The 25,825-nt window shown below is 35.0% G+C and overlaps 2 protein-coding genes across 2 annotated transcripts; both read left to right on the top strand.

Annotated features, from left to right (window-relative positions):
- Window positions 1–14: 14 nt before the first annotated feature.
- On the top strand, window positions 15–2,998 carry LOC148235796 (UDP-N-acetylglucosamine--peptide N-acetylglucosaminyltransferase 110 kDa subunit-like). Its single transcript, XM_088185218.1, has one exon. The coding sequence runs from the start codon at window positions 102–104 to the stop codon at window positions 2,652–2,654; it is 2,553 nt and encodes an 850-aa protein (XP_088041344.1). The 5' UTR covers window positions 15–101; the 3' UTR covers window positions 2,655–2,998.
- A 6,272-nt stretch (window positions 2,999–9,270) lies between these two features.
- Window positions 9,271–24,125, top strand: Pcl (polycomb protein Pcl). Its single transcript, XM_088185216.1, has 8 exons — window positions 9,271–9,392; window positions 20,227–20,924; window positions 21,004–21,119; window positions 21,206–21,378; window positions 21,445–21,640; window positions 21,718–21,950; window positions 22,022–23,483; window positions 23,559–24,125. The coding sequence occupies exons 2-8, from the start codon at window positions 20,291–20,293 to the stop codon at window positions 24,033–24,035; spliced, it is 3,291 nt and encodes a 1,096-aa protein (XP_088041342.1). The 5' UTR covers window positions 9,271–9,392; window positions 20,227–20,290; the 3' UTR covers window positions 24,036–24,125.
- The last annotated feature ends 1,700 nt before the right edge of the window (window positions 24,126–25,825 follow it).

The following is a 25,825-nucleotide window of genomic DNA, read 5'->3' as shown; positions in this document are numbered from 1 at the left end:
CGTCGGGGGTCGCGATCGACGCGACGCCGATTTGCCGCCGGCCGGTCAGTCATCCGCCGACCGCGGACGACGGGTGACGTCGACAGACGGCGGTCGACGAGATGCAGCCGGCGCAAAGGCGAGCCGACGCGGAAGCTCGAGTCCGTCTGGGGGACGGCGAACGCGAGGCCGGGCGCTCGTGGATGGCCCTCCACCACTACGAAAGTGCGGTGGCGACCGATCCGGAGTTTTTCGACGCGCTGCTGAGACTCGGCGAGGGGCTCGCGCACGTGGGGGCATTGAATCCGGCGCACGGAGCGCTCGCTCGGGCGGTGACGTTGCGCCCGCGAGACCCGCTAGCGCTCGCCGCGCTCGGACGCCTGGCGAGCCGGAAGAGACTGACGGACCTGGCCGTGGACAGCTTCCGGACGGCCGTCGAGGTCGCCCCCGAGGGGGCGCGCTCGGACGCACGCAGCCGCCTCGGCGACGCGCTCAAACGCCGGGGCGACGCCGACGAGGCCATCGACTGCTACGTTGTCGCGCTGAGCGAAAACCCGAAACACTTTGACGCGCTACGCGGCCTGGCGAACGACCGCAGGGACCGCGGGCTCGTCGAAGAGGCGACCCTCCTGTACCTGAGGGCGCTCGACGCCCGGCCGACCTCGGCCGAGTTGCGGAACGACTACGGCGTCCTGCTGCGGGCGCAGGGTCGACGCGGGGAGGCTCTGGAGCAGTTTCGAAGGGCCGCCGGGCTGAAGCCGAACTACGTCGACGCCTACGTCAATCTGGGTTCGACTTTCGAGGAGCTCGGTGCGCAAAGCGAGGCGGAGGCGTACTACCGTACCGCCCTCCGCGCGGACCCCACGAGCGTCGTCGTCCACTGTCACCTCGCGAGGCTCGCGCTTCGGGCCGAAGACTTCGCGGAGGCGGAGCGGCTCTTCTTGACGGCGGCCAAGTTGGACCCGTCGTCGTCGGACGCGATCTGCGGCTCGGTTCACTGCGCGCGTATTCTGTGCGACTGGAAGGACTACGATCGCGCCTCGGTTGCGGTCGGCAGGGCGACGAGAGCGCAGCTCGAGGCGGGGCTGGTCCCGTCGCTGCCGCCGGACCAAACGGCGCTCTACCCCATGTCGCACGAGCGGCGCAAGGAGATCGCCGCTCGCCGCGCCGGCCAGAACGTCTCGAAAAACACCAAAGTCGGGATAGTGCGCAACTATACCTTCCCCCTCAAGCTAGTCTCAAGAATCCGCGTCGGATACGCTTGCTCTGACTTCGACGAGTGCCCGGGCCGCTCTGTTCCCGGTCTGCACGACCGATCCGAATTCGAGGTGTTTTGCTACGCTCTGAGCCCCAAGGACCGCGGCGGCGCGGCCCGAACGTTGGCGGAGCACTTCGTCGACCTCTCGGCTCTGTCCGACGTCCAGGCCGCCGACAGGATAAAAGCGGACGAGATCGTCGCGCTCGTCGACCTGAACGGGCACGCCGAGGGCGCGAGGAGCGCCATTTTTGCGCTGCGGCCCGCCCCGATACAGGCGACGTGGCTCGGAAGCCCCGGCACGAGCGGAGCCGTCTACGTCGACTATCTGATCTGCGACGAGGTCGTCTGCCCGCCCCGGCTCGAGGACCTGTACTCCGAGAAGCTGGCGCGGCTCCCCGGCTCTTGCTTCGTCGGCGACAACGCCGACTCGTTTTCGCACGTTCGACGCCGCGCCTTTCTGACGGACGCTTCCGTCGAAAGCATCGGCACCCCTTCGGACGGCGCGCTAGTCGTCAACGCCGTCGATTTCTCGACGCCCTCCCTCAGCGATCGAATCGTCGAGCGGCCGATAGATGCCTCTGCTCGGAGACGCACGACTGCGACCGCTCTGGAGCTCTCGTCCCTGTCTCCCGTTCGAAAGATGCTGAAGTTGAACACCGTCAAGGCGAGGCTGCCTTGCGGAGTCGTCTTCATGAACGGACTCGCGACCGACACCTGCGACGACCAGGGCGTCCCGCGAGAGATTCTCGTCACCGCTCGGTCGCAGTACGGCCTCGCCGACGACGCCGTCGTCTACGCCAATTTCAACCGTCCCCACAAGCTCGATCCGCAGACTTTCGCCCTGTGGGCCGAGATCCTCGGAGCGGTGCCGAATTCTAAGCTGTGGCTGTTGAAATTCACACCCGGCGGCGAGACCAACCTCAGAAAGGAGGCGGCTGACCTCGACCTCGCGGAAGATCGGCTGGTCTTCTCGGACGTCGTCGACAGAGAGCAGCACGCGCGGCGCTGTCAGCTCGCCGACGTATGCCTGGACACGCTCCTCTGCAACGGTCGTTCGACCAACGCAGACGTCCTCTGGGCCGGGACGCCCGTCGTCGCTCTCCCCGGAGAGACGTTCGCCTCCAGGGTGACCGCCTCCCAGCTCACCGCTCTCGGGTGTCCGGAGCTGATCGCCTCCTCGCGCGACGAGTACCGCGACTTGGCCGTCCGACTCGGGACCGACGGGCGGCACTTGCGAGCGATCCGCGCCAAAGTGTGGAATAACTGCGCGGAGAGTTCGCTCTTCGACTGCCGGCGCTTCGCGAGAGGCCTCGAAAAGCTCTACGGGCTCATGTGGGAGAAATTCCAAACGAAACGAGGACCCTCTCATATCACCGTCTGTAGTGTAGAATCGAACGACGACGACGACGCTATCTGACGTTATATAGTGTAAACTAATCGATAAACCTTCATACTCGAGAGAGTATTTAAATATAAAAAAGTATCTTTCGTTTATTTGTATCGTTTGTGACAATGTGATACTAGTGTTCGTTAAACCTGTGGCGTTTCCGATCAGTGATTTAATGTAATTTTTCGGCGTAAAACGTCGGTCGTTTAGTCGTAATGTGTGTAATCCGCTGTTACAGAAATATAATTTCTGCTATCGCACGAATGCGAATAAAATAGTTAGGATTCTACTCTTGCAGTAGAACGCGAGCAAGGTTACGGTGTGATTGTTTTCTAACGATTCCTTATTTATTTTTAATATATGTTTCATGAACACCTCGTATTTTCTTCACGCAAAAATCCAATATAAACCAGAAGTGCATTAAGATATAACACAAAAAGAAAAAAATAAGTCAAGATGGCAACAAAAGTATATATCAAGTAAAATACCGTTAGAACAAAATGAACGAATTTTATAAATAAAAAAATGAAAATGTTGTTATTGTAATATAAGTTTGAGTATTGTAAAGAAATTTTTAGAATTACTATAGTATTATTTCCCCACATGGTGGGTTATTATATGAATACGCATTTTAAGAGAAAACCAACATGTCGCTTATAATTATTACGAATAACATTATTAATAAAAACTATTAGAATGACATTTCGCGCGTAAAAACTACAAAGACCTCGAAATAGGGAGAGTGTATCATTTAAAACTTTCGACGAATGATGCAAAAAGATAATGAAAAAAGATATGATGCGCTTCGCGACGAAAAAAAGTTAAAAACACTAAACAGCTTTTTCGAAACCGTTTTATAACGATTTGATAAATTTTGTAATCCTTCGTCGAAATCGACATCAAAATATATTTTAATATTGTACAACTTGACTAACAAAGCATCTTAAGAACTTCGCGCTGCGCTATTAAACGTCCTTCGGCAAGACTCGGTATAAAATAGTAGTTTCTTATCAATTAAAAAATATCAAGATAATATAATATCGGTTAAACTATTTTTTACGTCTCGTCGATAAAATCAGAATATTAACGTATAAGTATAAGCCGCGCCAAAATGAAGTCTTAAATAGCAAAGAAAGTTACAAACTAAAGTAAAAATATGCATGTTTTAATTAGGCGATTGAAGCTGTTACAATTTGGCGGCGCTTTTCTGTGAGCGTCCCATTATCGAGCAGTGACCTATCCGGACAAAGAATGTTTCGAATCCACGTCAAAACATGCCATCGCAGTGGAAACTTTTGGTTATCTAGCGTTAATATTAAGACTTTGTAACAATATTATGATTTACAATAAATGAGAATCAAATGAAGCATATCTAAACAATTCTGACCAATAGGAGAGGGCAAATAACAATTATGCCTTCTCAGAAATAAATAAAACTTGAAGGTTAGAACGGGCCCGAAAACATGGATTGGACATCTGAAAATCAGGCGAAAGTCATTTGGTCCGATGAATCCAACTTTAAGGTAATTTTAAACTGAAATTGGTTAATACAATAAAAATATTAAAAATCTAATTTATTCAGAAATTTCTGAAGCAATAATTATTAAAGATAATTATACTTTTTTACCATATTTAAAAGTTTTTGGGACCCCTGGTGTAGTACACGTGCGTCGAAGAGTCTGAGAAGAATATACAGCTGATTGTGTAGTACCTAAAGTCAGATAACTGGTGGAAGCGTTATATGACAATTTATATGCTCACAATATCAATAATTCTAATAAGACAGCAAAACGCTGAAATTTTTGCTGAAAAATCTATGCAATCAACGAGATATTCACAGTACTAATTATATATGACACATTTGTACGTAATATATTCGAATATAGCTCGGTACAATGAAATCCCAGTACCATTAAAAATTCCCTTCTATTTGAACGAATACAAATAAAATTAAGATATTTATAATTAAAAGATTGTAAACATTTTTCATTTGAATATCTGAACATGAATACTTTATCTTAGAAGCACTCGGATATAATTCACTCAATTCTCGTAGCTAGTTATTAATAAATAAATCAATTTCTCTACTCTAAATAAACACTAAACAAGTGGAATGCGACCGATCGCTACTTGTCGCGATTATTTTTATTTCCTTATCAGTCTACAACAAAAATAGCAATATTGAGAGACTAAAAATATTGCGCCGAATTTTACCGACCGCAGCTGATTCTAACGACAGTCCAGGTAGGAAGTCGAACGAAGTATTGGTTCGTGCATCATCACGTCGATATGAAACTTTGCCAGGTATGTACGTGGTTCTCTGTTCATATTATTAACAGAGCCGTGTATATTATAACGATGTTATTCACTAATACAAAATAATAAATCTTGAAAAAAAAATTAAAATTAATACCGTTTTTTACAAAACGTATAAATGGGCCAAGAAAAAAATATATCAAAATAACGCAAAAGCCCAAATTTTGCTGAGGTTTGCCTGAGAGCTTTTCTTGACAACAATAATATTATATTGAGTTTAACCCTTTAGACGCCAGTGACGTGCCTGCACGCCAAAGCTGTCGGACCGTCAAACGCCAGCGCGTGCAGGCACGCAAATGTTATTACGGACACATTTATTAATAAATTTGATTTTTTTTTCGTTAATTTAATACAGAGACATCTAATAAATGGAATGTGATCGTTAAAATGTGCAATTTTTGAACCATTCTTTTATTATTTACGATCGAGCATACAGACGTTGTTAGGGCTGCTACAATATTTTTTTTACAATATTAATTTTTTGTAAAAAAAAACATTTGTTGAATTTGAATTTTGTTTTTGTTTATATTATAACATTATTGCCATATTTATTTTTTTTTATTTTTTTTTGACAAAGTTGAAATTTTTTAAATATATGAAGTAGCCGCCATTTTGATAAAAGGTTTTGATTAAAACAACGGAAATTATCGTGTCCCATACAAATATTAAAAACAACCAAAAACATATAATATAAACCACATACAATATAAATTACATATAATATTTGTGTGTGGCAGCCCTGACAGTGGTTTTTAAAACTTGTTATTTCTGTGCTTTTTTTTCACTTTTATGTTAAAATTAATAAAAAGGAAAGTAAACAGTGATTTTCCAGGTAAATAATGTTCCTCTTTCATAATAATTTAAAGGGTTGAAAATGGTGGCCTACAGAGCAAATTCATAGAAATTTGCTTGGCGTTGAACTGGTTAATATGGCCGATGTTTGATTATACGATTTCTTTAAATGCAGATAAAAAACAGTATGTAAAATAAGGTAGAGCTTGCTTTATAGCTGAAAAATAAAAGACGCTGTAACTGTGATGATTGTTATTCGGTCCATAATGGTATTCACCCTGTGTTTTTAGGGCTCATCTAAATACAGTCACGCGCATTAAAAAATACAATATTTGCATAATATTACTATTATATAATCATATTTCGAATATAAACAAATAATAAAATGAAATGTTTACAAGCAATTTAATTTTTTTTGAAATATTGGGAAATGAAATTTAAAAACTAAAATAATTATTTGTTTTCATAGCTGAAGACGTTATTTTTATGTTCGGGGCGCATTCGTGTTAAACTGTCAGGCTATGCAGTACGTGCCACCTATGAATATACACACTTTTCGCCGCTCCCTTACTTCTAAAAGGAAATTGTTTTCCGTTAAAAATACTCGTACTTTATATAAAATTCATTTCATTTGCCAACCGTGTTGTAAGTACATATTTTATTTTATTAATTGAATATTAATATTTTATTTTAATAATTATATATAAACAAAATAATAAAACCCAAATTCATTTTTATATCTTGTAATATATTCAAAAATTAATACACAAAACAAATAAAGTTAAGTTTCTAAAACGATGCTTCTAGATTTCAGGGATGTGAATTTGTTTATAAATCCTGATAATTCATGTCAGTAGGAATAAGTGCAAGACTATTTAGTATGTTCTGTGACATCGTATATAGCGAATAATTCACATTCCTTTACTAATTCAAACCTTCGTTTGAAATTTTTTTTAAAGTAATTTATAATATGAATTACATTTTTATTGTTAAGTGCTGTCTTGTTTTAAATAACGTAAACTATATATTTCTCGAATTATCGGGAAATCCAGTTGTGTGCCATTTTTTTCATAATGCAATGTTGTAAACTTTTTAAGATATGTGTACCTGCAGCTAAGTTTATTTTTTAGGTTTTAAAACATTTTAATATCGCACAAATCATGTTTAATAATTATTTAACATATACTTTTAAAAAAATATATATTTTGCTTCAATGAGTCATATTTTTTGTTATCGGTTAAGGTCATCAGTTAATTCTGGTAAACTAACTACATTCTTCAGATTAAAGCATACTTTTATTCTAACTTAAATTCTGCTTTCTTATTTTGCCTCATTGAATTTTTTTAGTGTTAAATTTAAAACATTATTTAGCAGAAAAAAGTTACCCTCGTTACTTAATATCTAGGATATGTTTTGCTTTTACGTTGCAAAATGGAATGAACACTAAATAATAACAAAAACGTATATATGCACATATTACTTTGCAGTTTACTACTAGTAAATATTGCCAGGTATTTCAATAAAGGGACGTAATTATGACACTAAGGGGTCTAATGGTTTGGATTTTAAAACTATGCGAAAATAAATGTGGTACAATTAAGACAGTGCTTTAGGCGGCCACTTTTAAGTAGTGGCAATATAATACAAACAAATTATAAATATAAATAATGAGGGTTTTGCTTCTACTGCGTCTAAGAACTTCATAATCTGTAACCAGGTAAATTATCAAAATGGGAAAAAAAAAATTTGCCGGTAATTGGAATTCTAAAAACATTAATATATGCAAATATTTACTTTTTAAATATATTTTTAGTATAAATTATTGAATATTTGATTAAATTAGATGTGTGTTTTTTTTATAACAAGAGATTTTTTGTTTTTAGTTTAGAAGATGGTTTACTGACCAAACAATTTATTATTATACTTAAATTATATAATGGTTTGCTGTAAAACAATATAATTTTAATACACTCTTAACTTAAGAGTCGTTAAGAATTGGTTAAATGAAATTTGTCCACCGACAAAAGCTGAAAAAAATGAATTTCTTACAACAATTTTTTCAGGTATAACTTATAATATATTGAATAAAAATGTTTAAATAAAAAAAAATATTATTATTTTTAAATATATGTATGTATATTTTTAGGTATAGTCGTCTATTAAATTTTAAAAATTAAGAATAATTGCGAAATACTGATAATGTGTATCATTTTTTGAATATGTATTTAAGTAATAAAAACTAAAACTAAAAATAAAAATTAATTTTTACATTTACGCGCGCACGTTTGTCACACTGAAAAGAAAATTAGAGGTATTTGTGGTAAAAGACGAAAATTACCAATTAGTTTATTGACTAAAAACATTACCGATTAAGGGATAACAGTTTTCCAGCGAACTGTACAGTATCGATTGATAGAATTAGGGTTGGTCGCAAGTAAATCGGCCCGAAAATCAAAACTTACTTCAACAATGATTAAGAAGCGTCTTACATGGACTTACAATATTTTACTGTTGAGGATAGAAAAAGGTAATACAATAAAATATGTAATGTGGTGCTGGTAATACAATTAAAAAGACAAAAAACAACTTTCTGTCATAGAAATTGTAAGATATAGACTAATTAAGAGAAAAATCCAAAATTTTGCTTTGCTCTTATAATATGGCTAGGTACTATATTTGCAATGAATACATTTTTTTGTTGTTCAATAATTTCTTTACGTAATAAGATGACATGTTTTTCCTCTTTAGTTAAAGTTAGTTGGTCTATATTTGTTGCCTATTAGTTTGAAAATCCATTGACTTATTAGGTACATTTATGATTATATTTATACACCTATGTTTTATATTGTAGTAATTTTGTGTTCGTTATAATAAAACAATAAAATTATTGAGAAAAATAGTTTATGATTTTAGAGTGGAGGTAGAATTTAGGGGGTAATATCGCAATATTCACATATACATATATTGTGGTATCGACTAAATAAGTTTCCCGACCTCTGATTTATAATTAAGCTTACCATAATTAAAAAGCTATAGAAAAGGCCATCTCGGAATTTTTTGTTCATTTAGAAATGCTGCGGAAGCTAAAAAATAGTTCATCTCGGAAATTTTTTCGTCGGGACCAATGTGTGAAACCAGAATGTATATTAAGCCTATCTATAATATATTACCGGCTGAACAAACTGGGCAATAGTAAATATTCTATGATTATTATGTAAATCATTTTGGTACAATATCATTAAGTTTTGTACAAAGCCGTAAGGGCGTCAATCTGAAACGGTCGCCCCTTAAATCCGCAACCTGCATACATCGCATACTTTCGTTTTCAACCTAGACTAACCTTGAGTCCCTGTACACATATTTAAAAAAAAGTAAATATGTAAATACTTATTTTTGCATAATGATTAATGGTTTAATTTTTATTTTTTCCTAGAAATCACATAGTACGAATGTAAAAAGGGGGCGAGTATGCAAAGAGAAACGCTGCCGTCGGGTCGACCCGTGTTCGCGATCGCGCAGTCGAGGCGTTCGCGAGCTTACAGCCGGCGGGAAGCCGGGCGGGCGGGAGCGGCGCTCGCGAGCCCCAACCGCCGCCGCCGCGGCTGGCCCCGCCCCGCGCCCCCGAAGCCCCAGCTGTCGCCGCGAACTCCCGTCGTGCAGGTGAGCTACCACCCCCTCCCAAGATCGACCGCCCGCCCTTCGAACACCCCCCCGTCCCGCGGGGAGCGCCCGACGATTCGCCTTCGCCCCCCCGTAGTCGACGCATGACCGACGCGCGAGTCACAGATCGAAGGGAGCCGCCCTCTCGTTTATCCGGCTGACCTTATCAAGAGACCTCGCGGACTCGGTTTTGTCTCGTCGTCTAGTCTTTTAGTCCCAGTCGACTTTTTATCTATCACGAGATAACGATTCAGTTTCGCTCGTACTGATCGAATTTTGCGTCTCCTTTAACCCTTGCGATCTAACTGCATGACTCGAATGATGAGAATGGATTTCCCTTTGCACCTGACAAACAAAACCTTGGTAGTTCAAAGCAATTTTATAATACTCAACGACAAAAAATAGTAAAATTTATAATTGCCTTTTGTTTAGGCTCATGTGCATTTTTTATTATAAGTGTTGCCAATTTGCTTGTCTAGACTATATTAAGCGGAATGCATTGCCCGATCATAGTGAAAACACTGGCTGAATGGCTCATTTAAGTGAACAAATTATTGCAAGCGATTAATAAAAAACGGTGTTTTTACATATTACAAATCTAAAAATTACTATGATTTTCAATCACTCAAATATGCAAAAATTTAAGGTGTAGTTACAATCATAACAACTGGTTGTGATAGATCACTCACAAATTCAGCGCAAAGCATATCAGCTTCTCATTACTCTATAATCAGATGATTGAGCAACCAATATCTACAAAATATGTTTAAATTAAAAAAATAATATTTATTTATTGTAATCCTCTGTTGCAAAATGAAAATGCGTTACAACCAGGTAAACATAATCAACAACTATTAAATAAGTTGTGAGACCAGACTGCATTCAAAATCTATAAATCAGTTACCTCTATCCTTTATTAATTATAACTCGATTTTACTCTAATTATTCATCACAATATTAGATTATGAAAATCTAGGAAAGCCCAATTTGTGATGATAGATTACAATTATAATTATATAATAGTCGCTGATTTCCATCTTCCGAAACGATCAAATTTGAAAAACACTAGGGTTCATATGGGATTCGATTCCAGGTCTTTCACACATATAGTTACCGACTTATATAATTATGATGGGAAGAAATTAAATAAGATTTTAAATTAACTTTAGGTCAGAATAAAAATCAAAACTCAGTCAAAATTTTATTTTAACAGCCTGTTCATAATCATATTATTCAGGGTCAGAATAAATATCAAATGGTTAGAATAAAAACAGTGTATGGTCAGAATAAAAATATAGGATGATCAGAATTAAAATAATTAACGGTCATAATTATATTATTCAAGGTCTGAATAAATATCATTGGGTAGAATGAAAATGGCATACGGTCAGAATAAAAATATAGGGCAATCAGAATTAAATCATTGGACGACCATGTGAATTAAAAAAATATAACATTTATAAATACATATAAATTGGCAATAAATTATTTATTTTAGAAATATCTCGTAAAATATTTCGCTCTCACCAAAACTGTTGGACATGTTAGGTGCGAGCGAGCGGTAGCAAGCGAGCGTTAGTCAGAACCTTGAATACCCCATAAATAACTTAGTTGGCCCTAAAACACCTTGATAATGTATTATTTTTCTAACCATCTGTCAATGTAAAACTGACTAATGAACTATAATAAATACTGACTGAAAAAATGATTCTGACCATTCAATATAAATTTTGACCCAAAAAATACGAGCCTTTACTGATTAACCTTTGAGTACCAAAACTTCGAAAATAGGATCAAGGACTGGAATGGGGTGTATCCCCATTCCAAGTAACTATTCAAATTTGTGGCCAGTATTTTTGCACGCCATTTCGAACTTTACTAATATGTATTGGACATATATTTATGCCATAAATTCTTTAAATATTATAGTTCAGCCTTGAATAATATAAAATATCCATATCACAGGGCTCAAAGGTTCATAGCACTTTTAGGGTACCCAATGATTTTCATGATGGCACTTTGTAAAAATTAATAAAACACTATATTTATTTATTTTTCATATTTAATGCATTAGGATATCTTTATATATTACAATATATATCAGCTAGATTTTATTAATATTAAACAAGTGGTTAAAATAACAAACATTTTTGGGTTCAAATGTACCCCCGTTTAGGAATGTGAATGTGAATGTTAATATACACACACATATGTATTATTATATTGAAAATACCTTATCAAAAAATTGGCAATAAAGAGAAGCAGTCCTATTCTTGAATAAATATGATTTATATCCAACAAGTAACACAATTTTTGAATAAAAGAGCTTGTTTATGTATTCAACGCTGAATACATAAACAAACTTATGTTTGTTACATGAAAACGCTACAATTGTATATATGTATTGCCATCCTTATATACTTCACAGCTGTTTAAAATAACAAAAAAGTATTTGACCGCTATGAGTAAAAACGCTATCAATCTCTGTGTGGCAAATTTCTAAATATAATACAATAATTACATGAGATATTGTTAGGCTTGAACAAATACATCATTTCATTTGATTTTGTTCTATCAAATTTATGAAAATTAGTACTAGTGTGTGCGATGAGTAAGCAGACTGCACACCGGTGTGTTATATTAGCGTATTCGCTAAAGAGTCAATATATTAAATACTATACATTTAAAATTGATTTTGATGTTATGCCAAACAATTGACTTTCCATTGTCTGCATTAATTCAATTAAAGCCATTTATTTTACTTCCCATAGGTAATGTGTTAACTAAATTTTTTCAATAATACTCTTAGTGAATTTTATCTTTGGTTTCTTCATAGTAATAGTAGCACTTTTCATTCACATATTTTTAAATTATAAGGGGAAAAAAAGTAAATTATGGAAGTTATTATTTCAATTGAGTATATGTATATCAATAAAAAAGTCAAAGATTAATTTTTTCCCATTCAAGTTAAATCGATTTTAAATACATACAAAGAAAACGGTATAATTTCAAATTGATTTCAATTATAATAATAATATTTTTTATAAACCTTCAAAACCACACAAATGGGCATCCGTGTATATAAATTACACTCAGTTTTTTTTATGCATTAAAAAATCGCACAAAAAAGACTAGACACACATAAAAATAAAGGATACGTTCCATAATTTTTTAAAACCGCATATAACTAAATCAATGAGTTACAATATACCGAAAATCGCAAAAAAAATAGTTTATTAAATTTCAAAAAAATAAGTAGTCTTACAGCCGACTGTCGTTTTCTTGTTCTTCAACAGTATCAATGATATGATATTATTATCATTCATGACATTATCCTCAAGTACTAATTCGTTTACATCGTTTTCGGTATATGTTTCAAAACCTTCCCCACCAATTTCATGCGCTCAAAAAATTATTTCAGCTAAAACTGTTGACGTTTGGTTGGTTTCATTGATTGTAACATATTCGGGCCAAATTGCTTTCCAACAAGAATTTAATGTTTGGAGTCTTATTTAAGTGATTGCAAGTGCAACATGATTTAAATAGTACAAAATAGAAAATTATCCACTATATATCGATAAGTGCTCTTAATGTAATATTTTTTGAAAGTGGAAATTATGCCTTGATCCAATGGTTGGATGATGCTTGTTGTGTTGGGTGGAAGAAATAGTACCTGTACATTAGGATGTTCCAAATATGGATTACCTGAATTGTCCTCGACACTCACCGTGGCAGGAAGCGATATATCCGGAGACAAAATTCACCGAATTTCTTACTCTTTTAGCATGTCAAAATGGTCTAAAATAGTTATTTTAAAAATAAATGCTTCTCGAAATATAAACTGCATAACTTCAAAACCGCATAATAAGAGAACCGAGTGTATGCGATACTACTACATATTCATATGGAAGATCACACAGTGAACAAGTACAAGATAAAAATGTTAAATCATGCTCGTAGTTATTATTTATATTTTAATTTTACATATTGTTAAAAGCTTGTTGAGCACCATTAGTGCTGTGAAAAGTGATTATAACTGATAAACAATTGTGTATGAAGTATTTTACTGTTTTGGACATTTTAGATAGTTACTCAACACTTGAATTGCTACAACCAGTAATCAAAATGTCTAAAGCTTAAATATTAGGTAATAATTTTCTTAATTCAATTTGAACCCTAATTTCTGGTTTACTCACTCTTCTATGCGATGACTCCCTAGTTCCTGACGATGTAAATAGATCTGTGTAAACATGTAAAACGTTAATCAATGTATATATCCAATTCAAGTAACAGGATAGAGCGACTTACGTTGCTGTGACAAAATTGAGCTTATCGTACATCAAACTGCTATTATATACTTCCATTATGGACAAATATTGATAAATTTGTTAATATAAATATACATTATGTAATATTAACATTAGATATTATAATATAAATTAGATTAACAGTCATCAGATGACATTAATCATTGTTAATCTAATTTATGAATTTTTTAATTATAAATCCTTTGTTACTACTATTTTTTATACTCTTCGATCACTAAGATTGTACTTACATCAAAGCGAAACCTGGAATGTGCCTATTATCAAAACTTTCTCATTTCATAATGACTCAAAATCAAATTTCATAATAAGGTACGAAACATGTTTGTGTACGAAAATTATCAAATCAGTTTAACTATAATATATTTTTAAATATATTAATACGCTGCCTATCCACATTTCAAAATCCATTGGTCTAATTATAATTTTATATATAAATACCATTAACCAATTCTACGTAAATATGGGTGCTAAAATTACAAATTGATATCTTCGTAACAGGCAGACCCAATATTTACTTTCGGTATCCATCAGCTTTAGTTGCAGCTGTCATTTCTTTCTACAGAGTTACACAAAGACAACACCGTAGTATCTGTCAAATTCTAATCAGATGTGCAAGATCTAGTTGCTAGAGCTAGTTGGATTTAGTCTTTGAAAAACCCTCACAGAGCTTATAATTCAGAGAGGCTTGTTCAACCAAAAACAAACTCCTATGCTATGGTCTGTGTGACAGTTCGATCAGCACTTTACTCGAAAGCGCCCTCGAGTGCTTGATGTGACATATTCTAGATGGTTTTCTCCTGAGATCATTTCATTGCTAAAAAGAAAGTACGCTTTCCAAAAGTTGTGGAAGAGTTCCGGACATCACAATTATTACAAATGTTGTCAAAAAAATAATATTTAATGATCCCAAAGTTTTCTGGATATTCATTAACACTAAACGCGCTATTCAGTCTACGCCGAAAGTAGTGAGCTTTGACGATAAAACATTGGATGGTTCACAAAATATTGCTGATGGTTTTGCGCAATATTTTCATTCTGTTTTCGAGGAATATTTTTCGTTTTCTGTCTTAAATACGGCTTTAATAAATTGAAAACATGGGCGTTCTTCTGGGCCTGATTTGATTCCTGATTTAATTTTGATGGGTTGCGAAGTTTGTCTCGCCGCTCCTCTAAAACGTATTTTTGATCTAATTCTTAAAATATCATCCATTCCTGATCTATGGAAATGCAGAAAAGTCACCCCTATTCATAAAAAGGGTGCCATTGTGTATAAAGAACTATAGACCAGTTGCAGTGTTAAATTAATTATCCATAGATATGTCTAATCACTTTCGGCAAGTTTTGTTGCACCAACAGCATGGGTTTCGTCCCGCCAGTTCCACTGTTACTAACCTTCTGTTTTTCATCAAAATGGTGATAAAATCTCTCGATTTGGGAATTCAAGTAAACGTTGTAAATACAGATTTTAAGAAAGTTATTATTAAAAAAATTGTCGAACCTCGGTTGCTCGAATGATTTAACTCGAGTTATTTGAACGATCGTAGACAATTTGTAACCTATAGCGACCGATTGTCGAAAAAATATTTTACCCCTTCGGGGGTTCTTCAAGGGTTCAACCTGGGCCCTCTGATCTTTATGTTATTTATTAATGACATAAATACGGCAGTTACAAATTCAAGTTTTCTTCTGAACGCAGATGATTTAAAATTGTATAAATGCATTCGACCTATTGCTGACTCCTTCTTTCTACAGATTGATTTAGACTATGGATATGAGCTTCCGTTAACCATCTGCCCTTTAGTGTCGGAAAGTGCCATACTATTATTTTCTCGATCCTGTTTGCCATCAGTTTATTCCTACGATCTCGGTGGGAACATTTTGACTAGAGAAACTTCCACTAAAGATCTCTGAATCACTTTTGAGAGCAACTGGAGGTTCTTTACACATACACGATGTCGATGAAAAATCTTCCAAGATGCCCAGCTTTGTTATGAGGAACGCCTTTTACTTTGACCATTCGTCAGTAATTCGCGTCTTCTATGACACCTTAGTTCGTAACTTTCTTGAATCGGAATTTATAGTTTGAAATCCCCAATTAACCAAATATTCCCTTTTAGTAGAAAAGATTAAAAAATATTTAAGATACCTTTATAAAAAGACATGGTTATTATCCGTTCTTATATCCCAGCGCTTTTCTTTTAGTAGCGTTGGGATACGATTCACTGAGTTCTCGCAGAAAGTTGTATATCGCTAAGCATTTCTTCAAATTACTGAAGGGTGCTGTCGACAATCCAGCTATTCTCGAGGAATTCCAGTTTTGGGTTCCAGAACGTCTTCGAGAATCCTCTTTTGAGAGGCGTTGGGGCTAGGATGACCGCACTTGCTGACTCGCCTATGGCTGTGGCCATCCGGATCCTTAATATGCTGGCATTACACATTGACCTATTTAATGTCTGCTACGAGGAGCTGGTTCGGTTCGTATTATTTAATTTTGATATTATGATTTTTTCGTTTGATTCTTTATATGTATTATTTTAATAATATATATATTTTGTGTATTGAAATAATACAATTAGCATTGGAGTAGCTTGTTAGGTTACGATAGCCTTAATTTAATTTAAATAAATATATACCCGTTAGCTTATGATATGTGATTCTATTTTTGTTAAATAAAAAGTTGAATCATGAAAAAGTGTTGTCAAGTATAGGTCTTTTTAAACAATGATCAAGCAATATGTTTATTCAAGTGCCAAGACATTTACTATTCAATAAGCCATTACCTGATTCATATATTTGATAGAAACAATGAAATAATACATACCTCATGCTAGAATGTTTGTTTAAATAAAATAACAATGTAACTCTACAACATCGTAATGACATATTTTGTATGCACGATTTAAGATCAAATATTTGTAACGTAAAAACAAATAAATTGAAACATAAAAACGAAATGTGTGATTTTCAACTTTATATTACTTCATACATATGTTTTCAACTTACTCAGTGAAGTTTCGGTCTCGACTAAAACAAATAAATTCGGTTCCAATTTCATTTTTTTACAACTTAATTTTTTAGCCTGTATTGTTGAGTTATTATTAATTGATAGATTCAGCAACCATTGCTTTTTTTTCCACGTTTAAGACTATTCTCGTGTTTTTAAATCATTATTTCCATTTATTGAAATTCTGGCTTTATAGATATTTGAAATGTCTTACAGGTGGCACTGGAATAAAACAGCCAATTTGTGTTTTTGACAATCCTATTTAGATAGATACAGTAAATGGTATACTGTCTCCTGTACATGGCCCCCATATCCTTAATTGGGCCCCCAGGCCAACATGTTTATCAAGCTCCATCTTACCGAAACACCAATTTAAAAAAAAAAATAGTTATATAATACTATTTCTTTTTACTTAAAATAAAAAATAATTAATTTAAAATAAAAAAATTAAAACACAACACTATTAACAAATCACTCAATCAATATTTTTTCACAATAAACATTTGCGAGTAATACGATTAAGGATTATATGATGATAAACAAGTTTTAAATTAAATTGTAAATTTAAATAAAAGCAAAAAAAATATTTTTGGTTTATTTTGTAATAACAATTAAATTTACATAAAATAGAAAGCTAACTACAATTTACATAATTATTTATATTTTTATTCACACAAATATTATACTTACATTTTTATTCACACAATTATGTAAACATATACGTATGTGTGTAAATTATTTCTAAATATATTTTCTTGATTTTTTTGTCTCAAAATTTTTAATCTTTTCTCTAAAATCTATTTTTTGGGTATATAATTTTCAATGCCTTGTGCATTGAAAATTATATAGCCAAACTTATATATACAATTATATAGCCGATAAGTCATTAAGCCATTCTTGTGTCATTGAACTCCTCTACCAGGATTTTAGCAAATTACCTAATATACTGAAAGATCTTTTTGCAGTCGAAACAGTGACTGGAATTGTGCAATATAATTTTAGGGCAATATGTATTTACAAATATACTTTAATTTTTTTTCGAAAATTGAATTTAAAAGTTTTAATCGATTTTTTTCAACATCGAAAACTGTTTTATGATTTTTTTTCAAATGAATACGTTCTTATAATAAATCAATTCTTTGTTAAAAAGATTTATCAATGTTGCTCCTTTTGTTGAAATTTACTTATCATCTAAATTTCGAATATCAGAAATTGGTGAAAACAATTCGATTATTCCATTTGCTGCTTCAAATCTGTACTTCAAATCGTTAATAATAAAATCTAAAGCGGGAAAAAATATAGTAATTCTCAAATGTTCTTCCTTTCAACAACTTTTCTTCTATTTGCTTTGACTGTTTGTTCTCCTAAAATATCTGAAACTAATTTTGTCTAAAATAATGAAATGAAATATTTTTTTAGAGCTGATGTAATTAATTTTATAGCCATCTCTCCGAGAAAAAAACATAATACTTCAAGTACTCTGGGATAATGTTTAACAATTGATTATTTCACTCCACCTTGTAATTGATAAACTTTGAATTACGTGTATGTGAATGTATGCATTTTCTCAACACTTCCCAACATGCAGGTTTATGAGGGAACAAAGGATAGAAGCTTTCTATATGTCCAAAAATGTTATCACTTTTTTTAATATAAGTTAAAATAACCATTCCAAATTTAAATTGTTTTCTATTACATAATATTTCACGATATTGTGGAAAAATGCGTTTATTTTTTAATTAAAATAAACTTGGTCCAACAGTATAAAATCAGCTTTAAGTATACAATATAATACAAACTTGCGATTCAAAACAGTAAATAAGATCATCACAAACATGGGAATGCACGTCTGTTTTTAAGATAAGCATAAAAATATTTACGACTCTAATAAGGCCTTTCTGAAATTGCGGTTAACGAATTCTACGAACTTCGGTCATAGCCGGTATAACCAACGAGTATGAAGACAAACTAACAAAACTAATCGATCTCGTAATAAGTAGTGGAAAAAAATTGTTTCATAGACCATATACCGGTGAAAATATATTTGAATATAATTTCACTGAAACGTCAGTGAAAATATTATTTCACTTGAAATACATTTACTGTAATATATATAAACCAATGCCCCGCATAATTTGAATTTTATTGTCATAAATTTTGACAAACTTTCCGAGTGGATTTGTCAGCTGAGATTTTTTTATATTTCAGAGTTAATTGTAAGCCTTTGAAGAATAGCCTTTAACCCTTTGAGGAGTATTGTTGTACATGTATGGCGGTTAATCTTTCACTGTTTTGAGGTACCACAGATAGTTATATTTTTGCATATAATAAAATTGTAATATATTTACATACATGAATAATAACTGAATCAATAATAATAAAAAAACGTTATTTTTGTATAATAATTTTTTTAATAATTTTATAAAAGATATTGAAAGCCTCTGTATTGATAAAAAAATCCACAATAGCCGAATAATATATGTATAATAAATATGTGAAATAAATTAACAAAATTTAATAATAGAAGTGTTAAATAAATTATTAAAACATACTAACACAAAAAAGTAGTAAAATAAATCAAAGCAATAAAACTAATAGAATCATTGGTTATTTTTTATTATTATTTACTATATATGCAATATTAAATAATAATAAATAAATAACAACAAAAATAATTATGATAAAATTAACTCACTCCTAGGTTTATACTAACAAATTAACAAATGTTTATAAATTAACTCACTACTCAAAGGGTTAAAGCCATTTCTGGCTCTTCATCTTTACAAGATAATTTCGATTTATCGTAGAGATGAACTTTGTTAAATCGCTTACCATTCTACCTTGAATATGTTATAACATTTTCTAGAAGCTAGACCATTTGATCTCTGAAAAAAATCCACAAGATATTTTACGAAATCTACCAACTTCGGTCATAACCGGTATCACCGACAATTACGAATACGAACGAACGAAACTAATCGATCTCGTAACAAATAGCGAAAAAATAATTTTAAAAAATCGATTGTTGTCAGGTTCCGCCAACTCCCCCTTGTGGGGGCCATGGTCCTGTATATATATTCATAAGAACATTGGCCCAGATCTTTCTACATCTCAGCAAACGCCAGCATATATTTTTAGAGATATGATTCAAATAATTTGAAAATAATAACAAATATTGAAATGATGACTTTAAATACCATGTAATAAACTGATTAATTATGATGTTAATTTAAAAAGAGAAACCTTTCCTGATTGTAAACGACTCATTCATGATGACTTGATTCATTATTGAAATACACGTTACAAGTTTCTTATTGGCTTTCTGTAAAGGAAAAAAGTTCCACCATGGAGCAAATTATACACTCGCCTGATATTTTGTACCTGTGTATAATAAAAAATGGGTGAAGTAACAATAGAGAGAATACAATATAGAACAAAACTACTATTGTTTCTTTAAAAATTATCATAACCTATATAAACTATGCTTTATTGTTGTTTTCAGGTCAGAACAAAGCTGACGTTAAATGGCACAGCTTTTTACGATCGTTTCAAATGAGTGTTGAAGGATGTCCGGCGGAAAGGTGATGTCACCTACCGACCGAATCGACGAGCAGCGCAGCTCAACGCTGGCTAAGGCGCTGGGCGACTCTGGATCCTTTGATCGGTCGCCGTTGCAGGCCAACTATCCCGTATGCCATATAAAATCTCCGACAGTCCATTGTGTTAAGTTAAATATTCCCAACGGGGACCCGTATAAGACTGAACTCGAGGAGCATAAGACTGAATCATGCCCGAAGACAATGGAAGTGGCGCCCTTTAAAGTCTCCGAGAAAGCCGACGCAAACATGAACGCGGACCAATCTATTCCGGCTCCCGACTCTACCACCAGTCACTCGTTTAGCTGCGGAGAAGATGTTTTCGTACAGAACAAAGACGGGAGATATTATCTGGGCACTGTGATGAGAACTGAGACGAGCGCGGGCCGGTGGTTGGTCAAGTTCGGCGACAACACTGAGAAATGGGCAGGAGTGACAGAGTTGCGCCCATTTTCTTCACCTAGCGGAGACGACGCTCCGCCCATGTGCGTTATCTGCAAGCAGTCGAGCGTGAATCGTACCGAAGAAGTGATCGCTTGCGATAAGTGCAGCCGAGGCTATCATCCCAGTTGCCATTCGCCTCCAGTGAATTCTTATGTGAAAGGTTCTGTGATTGCATAACTTGCCTTTTGCTTTTATACCATTTACTTGTATTTTATTAACATTTTAATTTGATTTCTCAGGCTCTTGGTATTGTCGGATATGCACAGATCATCATTATAAACCGTCATCGGAACACAAGATGCTCCGGAAGGAATTTGTGAAAAGCAAAAACTCGCAGAAGAAATTACCATATGATGTTTGTTATTTCTTTAGCTTTTCATGTATTCATGATTGCTTTTATTATATATATATATATATATATATATTATTTTTAATTCATAGCTGGAATCGTTGCATTGGGATCCTTATCATCGGAAGAATTCCGAGAGTACTTACTGTTATTGCGGGTGTCCGGGTGATTGGTTTGCTCAAATGTTACAGTGCGCTCGATGCAAGCAATGGTTTCATCAGCAGTGTATAATGTGTCTCAAATACCCTCTATACACTGGAGACAGGTAATATTTCATTCAAATACACCTTGAGAATTTAGACAATAATAATGATTATTAAAATCTTTTCAGGTTTTACGTGTTTGTGTGTTCTTTGTGTAACTTTGGATCAGAATTTTTGCGTAGGCTTGAAATGAAGTGGGTCGATCTTGTACATTTGGTATTGTTCAATCTCACAAAATATCATTCGAGGAAGTATTTTGATTTAGATCAGGTGATAATTCCATACACAACCGACAACTGGCACGCTTTACAGTTACCTCAAAAGGTATAAATATTCATAATTAATACATAAAATTAAAATAAATATATTTGTATAATATATGTCCTATTTTTTTTTAACAGATGCATTCAACGTCAGTTATGAAAAGGCGTGAATTAATCTTATCGGCTCTGAGTAATAATGGCAATCGATTTAAATGCGGAAGAGAAATCAAAAAGAGGACGACTATTTGGGGTTTGAGATCGAGAACTCCTCCGCCTCCGCCCACTTCGCCGACTGCTCCTCTTCCAAGAGGATTGTTAAGTGATAACGCTCTGTCTGGTAGATGGGGTCGTTTGGCTTTTGTACCTTATCCGTAAGTTTGTTGTGTGTGTATTTTTTATCTGTACCAATAAAGTAATTAATAATTGAATTTTTAATCAATAGGCCAGATACAGTAAAACATAGCAATAGTAATGAACAACAAATGATTGTCCCGGCTGACGGTCATTGGCAGTACATAATGATGGGCAAACAGTTTCAAATCAGTTCTTGTTCCGACGTCGAGAGTCCTAGATCGTCTCCTTCTCCTATGACGCTTCCTGAAGTACCGTCCGGTTATCAGATATCCAACGATTATAATAAAAATCCGAATTTTGATCAAAAATCTAAAGAAGAAGTTGTAGATTCTGATTATAATTTCTCTGACGACACACCTCTAAGCGATAGAAGAACGCAGCCATACAAGCAGAGAGCGTTGAAATTCTACGAAATGGATTATCAAGGTGGCGGTTTTGTCAAAAAGAGTGTTCCTTTTCCTAAAATCATTGCTTCAAAACGTTCCAAATTAAATGATAATTCAAAGCAAAAGAATAAGAAACGAAAAGAGCAGTCAAACATAGACAATAACGAAATTTTAAATAGAAACAGACGGAAATTAAGAAAGTCGTTAATTAATCAAGAAAAAATTAAATCTTTCAAGTCGTTATTGTCGAAAGGAACAGTCACTAATCACGTGGCTGAAACTACTAATTTCGAAACAATGGAAATAGATAGATTATCTAAAGATTCGATTAAAGTGATTGATGTTGTGATGCCTCCGACTCCGCCCACTTCAATGTCCACTCCTTCAACCCCTCCCGCTACTATAATCCCGTCGTCCAGTTCGAACTCTAGTGACGTTCCGCCAGATTTCCAATTGCAACAATCTTCGTATAAAAAAGATTCTAGTTATGATTCCGATCACGATTTGTTGGATTTCAAAGACGACACAAAGCACGGTAACGACAATAGAAAATCAAAGGAGAAATCGCCAAAGAAAAAGGAAAAGTCCGAGGCGGCGGATAATTCTAATCAGATAAATGGAGTTGTCCCAAAGAGTCACAAGCTGACGACGATTAATTTAGAAATATCAAAACTATCTACAAAGAACATAATCGAGCATTCTAAGATAATGTCTTTGCATCACATGAAAATGGACGAACCGTACTGCATGTTTCCGCACAAGATGGAGCATGACTCGTCAGGTGAAGATACTTCTAGTCGGGGCACTTTAGATTCTATCATCCCTCATCCGGTGAATTTCCGCGGAGCGAATAACCCTTTTCATAACGTATCTAGCACTTCGGGCAATGGCAAAGGTAGCTTTGCAAATTTGGGTTTGACGAAGGGAGGAGGGCGCTCCATGGCCAGTAAGCTATTCAGTAGGCACAGCTTCACAAAGGGCGTGACGAACGTTACGATAACCAAGTGTCAGCGGATATCGCTGCCGGTGAGCTTGAACCCTGTGATTCAGCCGGGAGTTAAGTTGACAAAGAGACAACTATGTGAGAAAGATCTCATAATCGGACCTAATGGAGAAGTTAAGAGGCGGAGGCATCGTCGCAACAAAGCTTCTACATTGTTACAGGTTTGTAAATTTCTATTGTATAATTTTGCTTTCAAATAAGATACAGATTATAGTAGCTTCTGTTTTTTTTTATAGATCCAAACCGCTGCTAGTAAGGATGCTTTAAACGAACGTCAAAAATCTCTTCGATCTTCGCTCGGTCAAGAGGAACTTATCAAGAACTCTGCCAATATAGAAAATAATTCAGCAGACCTTGCGCCTAATGGACGTTGTCTAAGGCAGAGGCAAGAGAAAAATTATTGTGATGGAAGACGCGGTTCTACCTCATCCAACAACGCTACCAACTCGCTCGCCGTCAATGCTGCGTCTATAACTAACGCTCCATCTAATTCGTGCACTAATAATGCCAGAAGCTTGAACTTGTCTAAGAATTATTCCAACGAACAGTGGAACGCGACTGAAGACATCCAGGACCTCAAGTCTTCGGTGCATAGCTACTTCGGAGCCGACAATAGGATATCAGCTGGTGAAAAGTTCGCACTGTTGGGCAAACGCCTGACTGAGAATGGAAAACTGCAGTATCTTATAGAATGGGAGGGACACGGTTCCTAGCATCAGAGAAGCATCTTTGACTAGATGGAAGACTGTGAGCACCCTCATGTTTAGAAAATTGTGAATATCATTGTACATAACGACCAAAAATGAATATTAATTTAATTGACTTATTATATTTAAAGTGGAAAGTTATTTGAGTGCATCATCAATTAATCTTACGCGATTCATTTGTTATATGTATATATTGTTTGTTTTTTAGTCAAGTATTTCATATACATATGTACATTCATATGAATTTAAATAATATATATATATCAGGGACGGTGCATATTACGATTAGAGGGAAGCTGCAGTAAAAATACAATTACGTATTTTTTATTTAAAACGAGAATCAATGTGATACTGATAGTCAAAGTATTTAAATTGCTGGAACAATTTCTCAACCTATTACCATCGTTCTATGAGTAAATATTATTTTTAGATAATATTAAAAAATAGGTATAAAGAACATAAATCTTCAAAACATACCTACAAAAATAATACAGAAGCTGATACAATATAAATATAAAAGTAGGGTCATAACAAATATATACTATCTTCAAATTTGAGTTACTATTGCAGAAGATATGCAGTGTTAACACAAACAGTTTAAATTCATCCCATTTACCTTTTTAAGGTGATAGATTCATCATAGCTACTCTTCTCATCTAACATAATAATATAGATAAACAATTATTAGCCGCTAGGTAAATTGTTAATTAAATTAAACATTGAACATTTTAATATTTTTTTATAGTTATTAAATTATTTATATATATTAGAGAAATAAAATACGGGAAGCAGCGCTTATACAGCTTGTATGAACGCACCGCAACTGATATATATATATTTTAAACATAAATGGTAGCCATATAAATTAAATACAATTTTATCCAAATATGAATTGAAGACCATTTCTAGTTTCACAAATATTTTCTATATCGAATTGTTAATTTGATGTTGCTTGTTTACTTTTAAAGTTATTTAAATTTTCTTTTTGTATTGTTATAGTATCTTTTTGACTTTTGTCTTGTTTTTTTTTATAATATATATAAATATGTATATTTTGAAACTTACGATTTTTGTATGTCGATTTTTTTATAAGATGACAATGTTCCTAAACTTATTTAAATTTAATTCTAAAGTATAAACATTGCGAATGAATTGACATTTGAAAGGCTATACTTCATCGTAGGTAAATTGATTTTATGACAATTAAATAATGATGATATTTAACCATGTTACATTTATAATCAGTGTAAATATACACGAACTTTAGTTATTGTTAATTTGCGAGCTTTTCTTATATTTTTCTTTCTTAATAATAAAACAGATGTTTATATGAATAACATATATTTTTTCAATACAAACAAAGGTTCTGTCAATTGAATATGTTTTACACACACTCACAATTACAATATTTTTGTATGCTGCATTATAAACAATGTATATTTACAATTTTTGTTAATTGAAACGATAGTGGTTGTGTCTAAATGCTTTACATTGACTTCAAATTTATTCTATAATCTTTAGAATCCCACCGTGTATAGATTGTAATTTATTTTTGTAACGGAATGAATGATGTTTTTTTCTTTGGAATACTGTATTATGATATTGCCATACAGAAATTAGCATTAATTTGTGATAGATGTGACGTAAAACTGATTGTCTCTACATACTAAATATATAAACGAAATATATTACGTATTTCAATATTTTTCTATTACGTATTCGCCTAGAGAAATAATTCTCCATAACCAATGTAATCGATTTATTGTATAATGGATATCGAACTTGTAAATTTATTG

This window comes from Plectrocnemia conspersa, unplaced genomic scaffold (assembly GCF_051122295.1).
Source record: "Plectrocnemia conspersa isolate PC_06_02 unplaced genomic scaffold, ASM5112229v1 ptg000004l, whole genome shotgun sequence".
Lineage (NCBI taxonomy): Eukaryota > Metazoa > Arthropoda > Insecta > Trichoptera > Polycentropodidae > Plectrocnemia > Plectrocnemia conspersa.
Note: the sequence above shows the minus strand (reverse complement) of the source record. Positions and strands in the feature narration are given on the sequence as shown.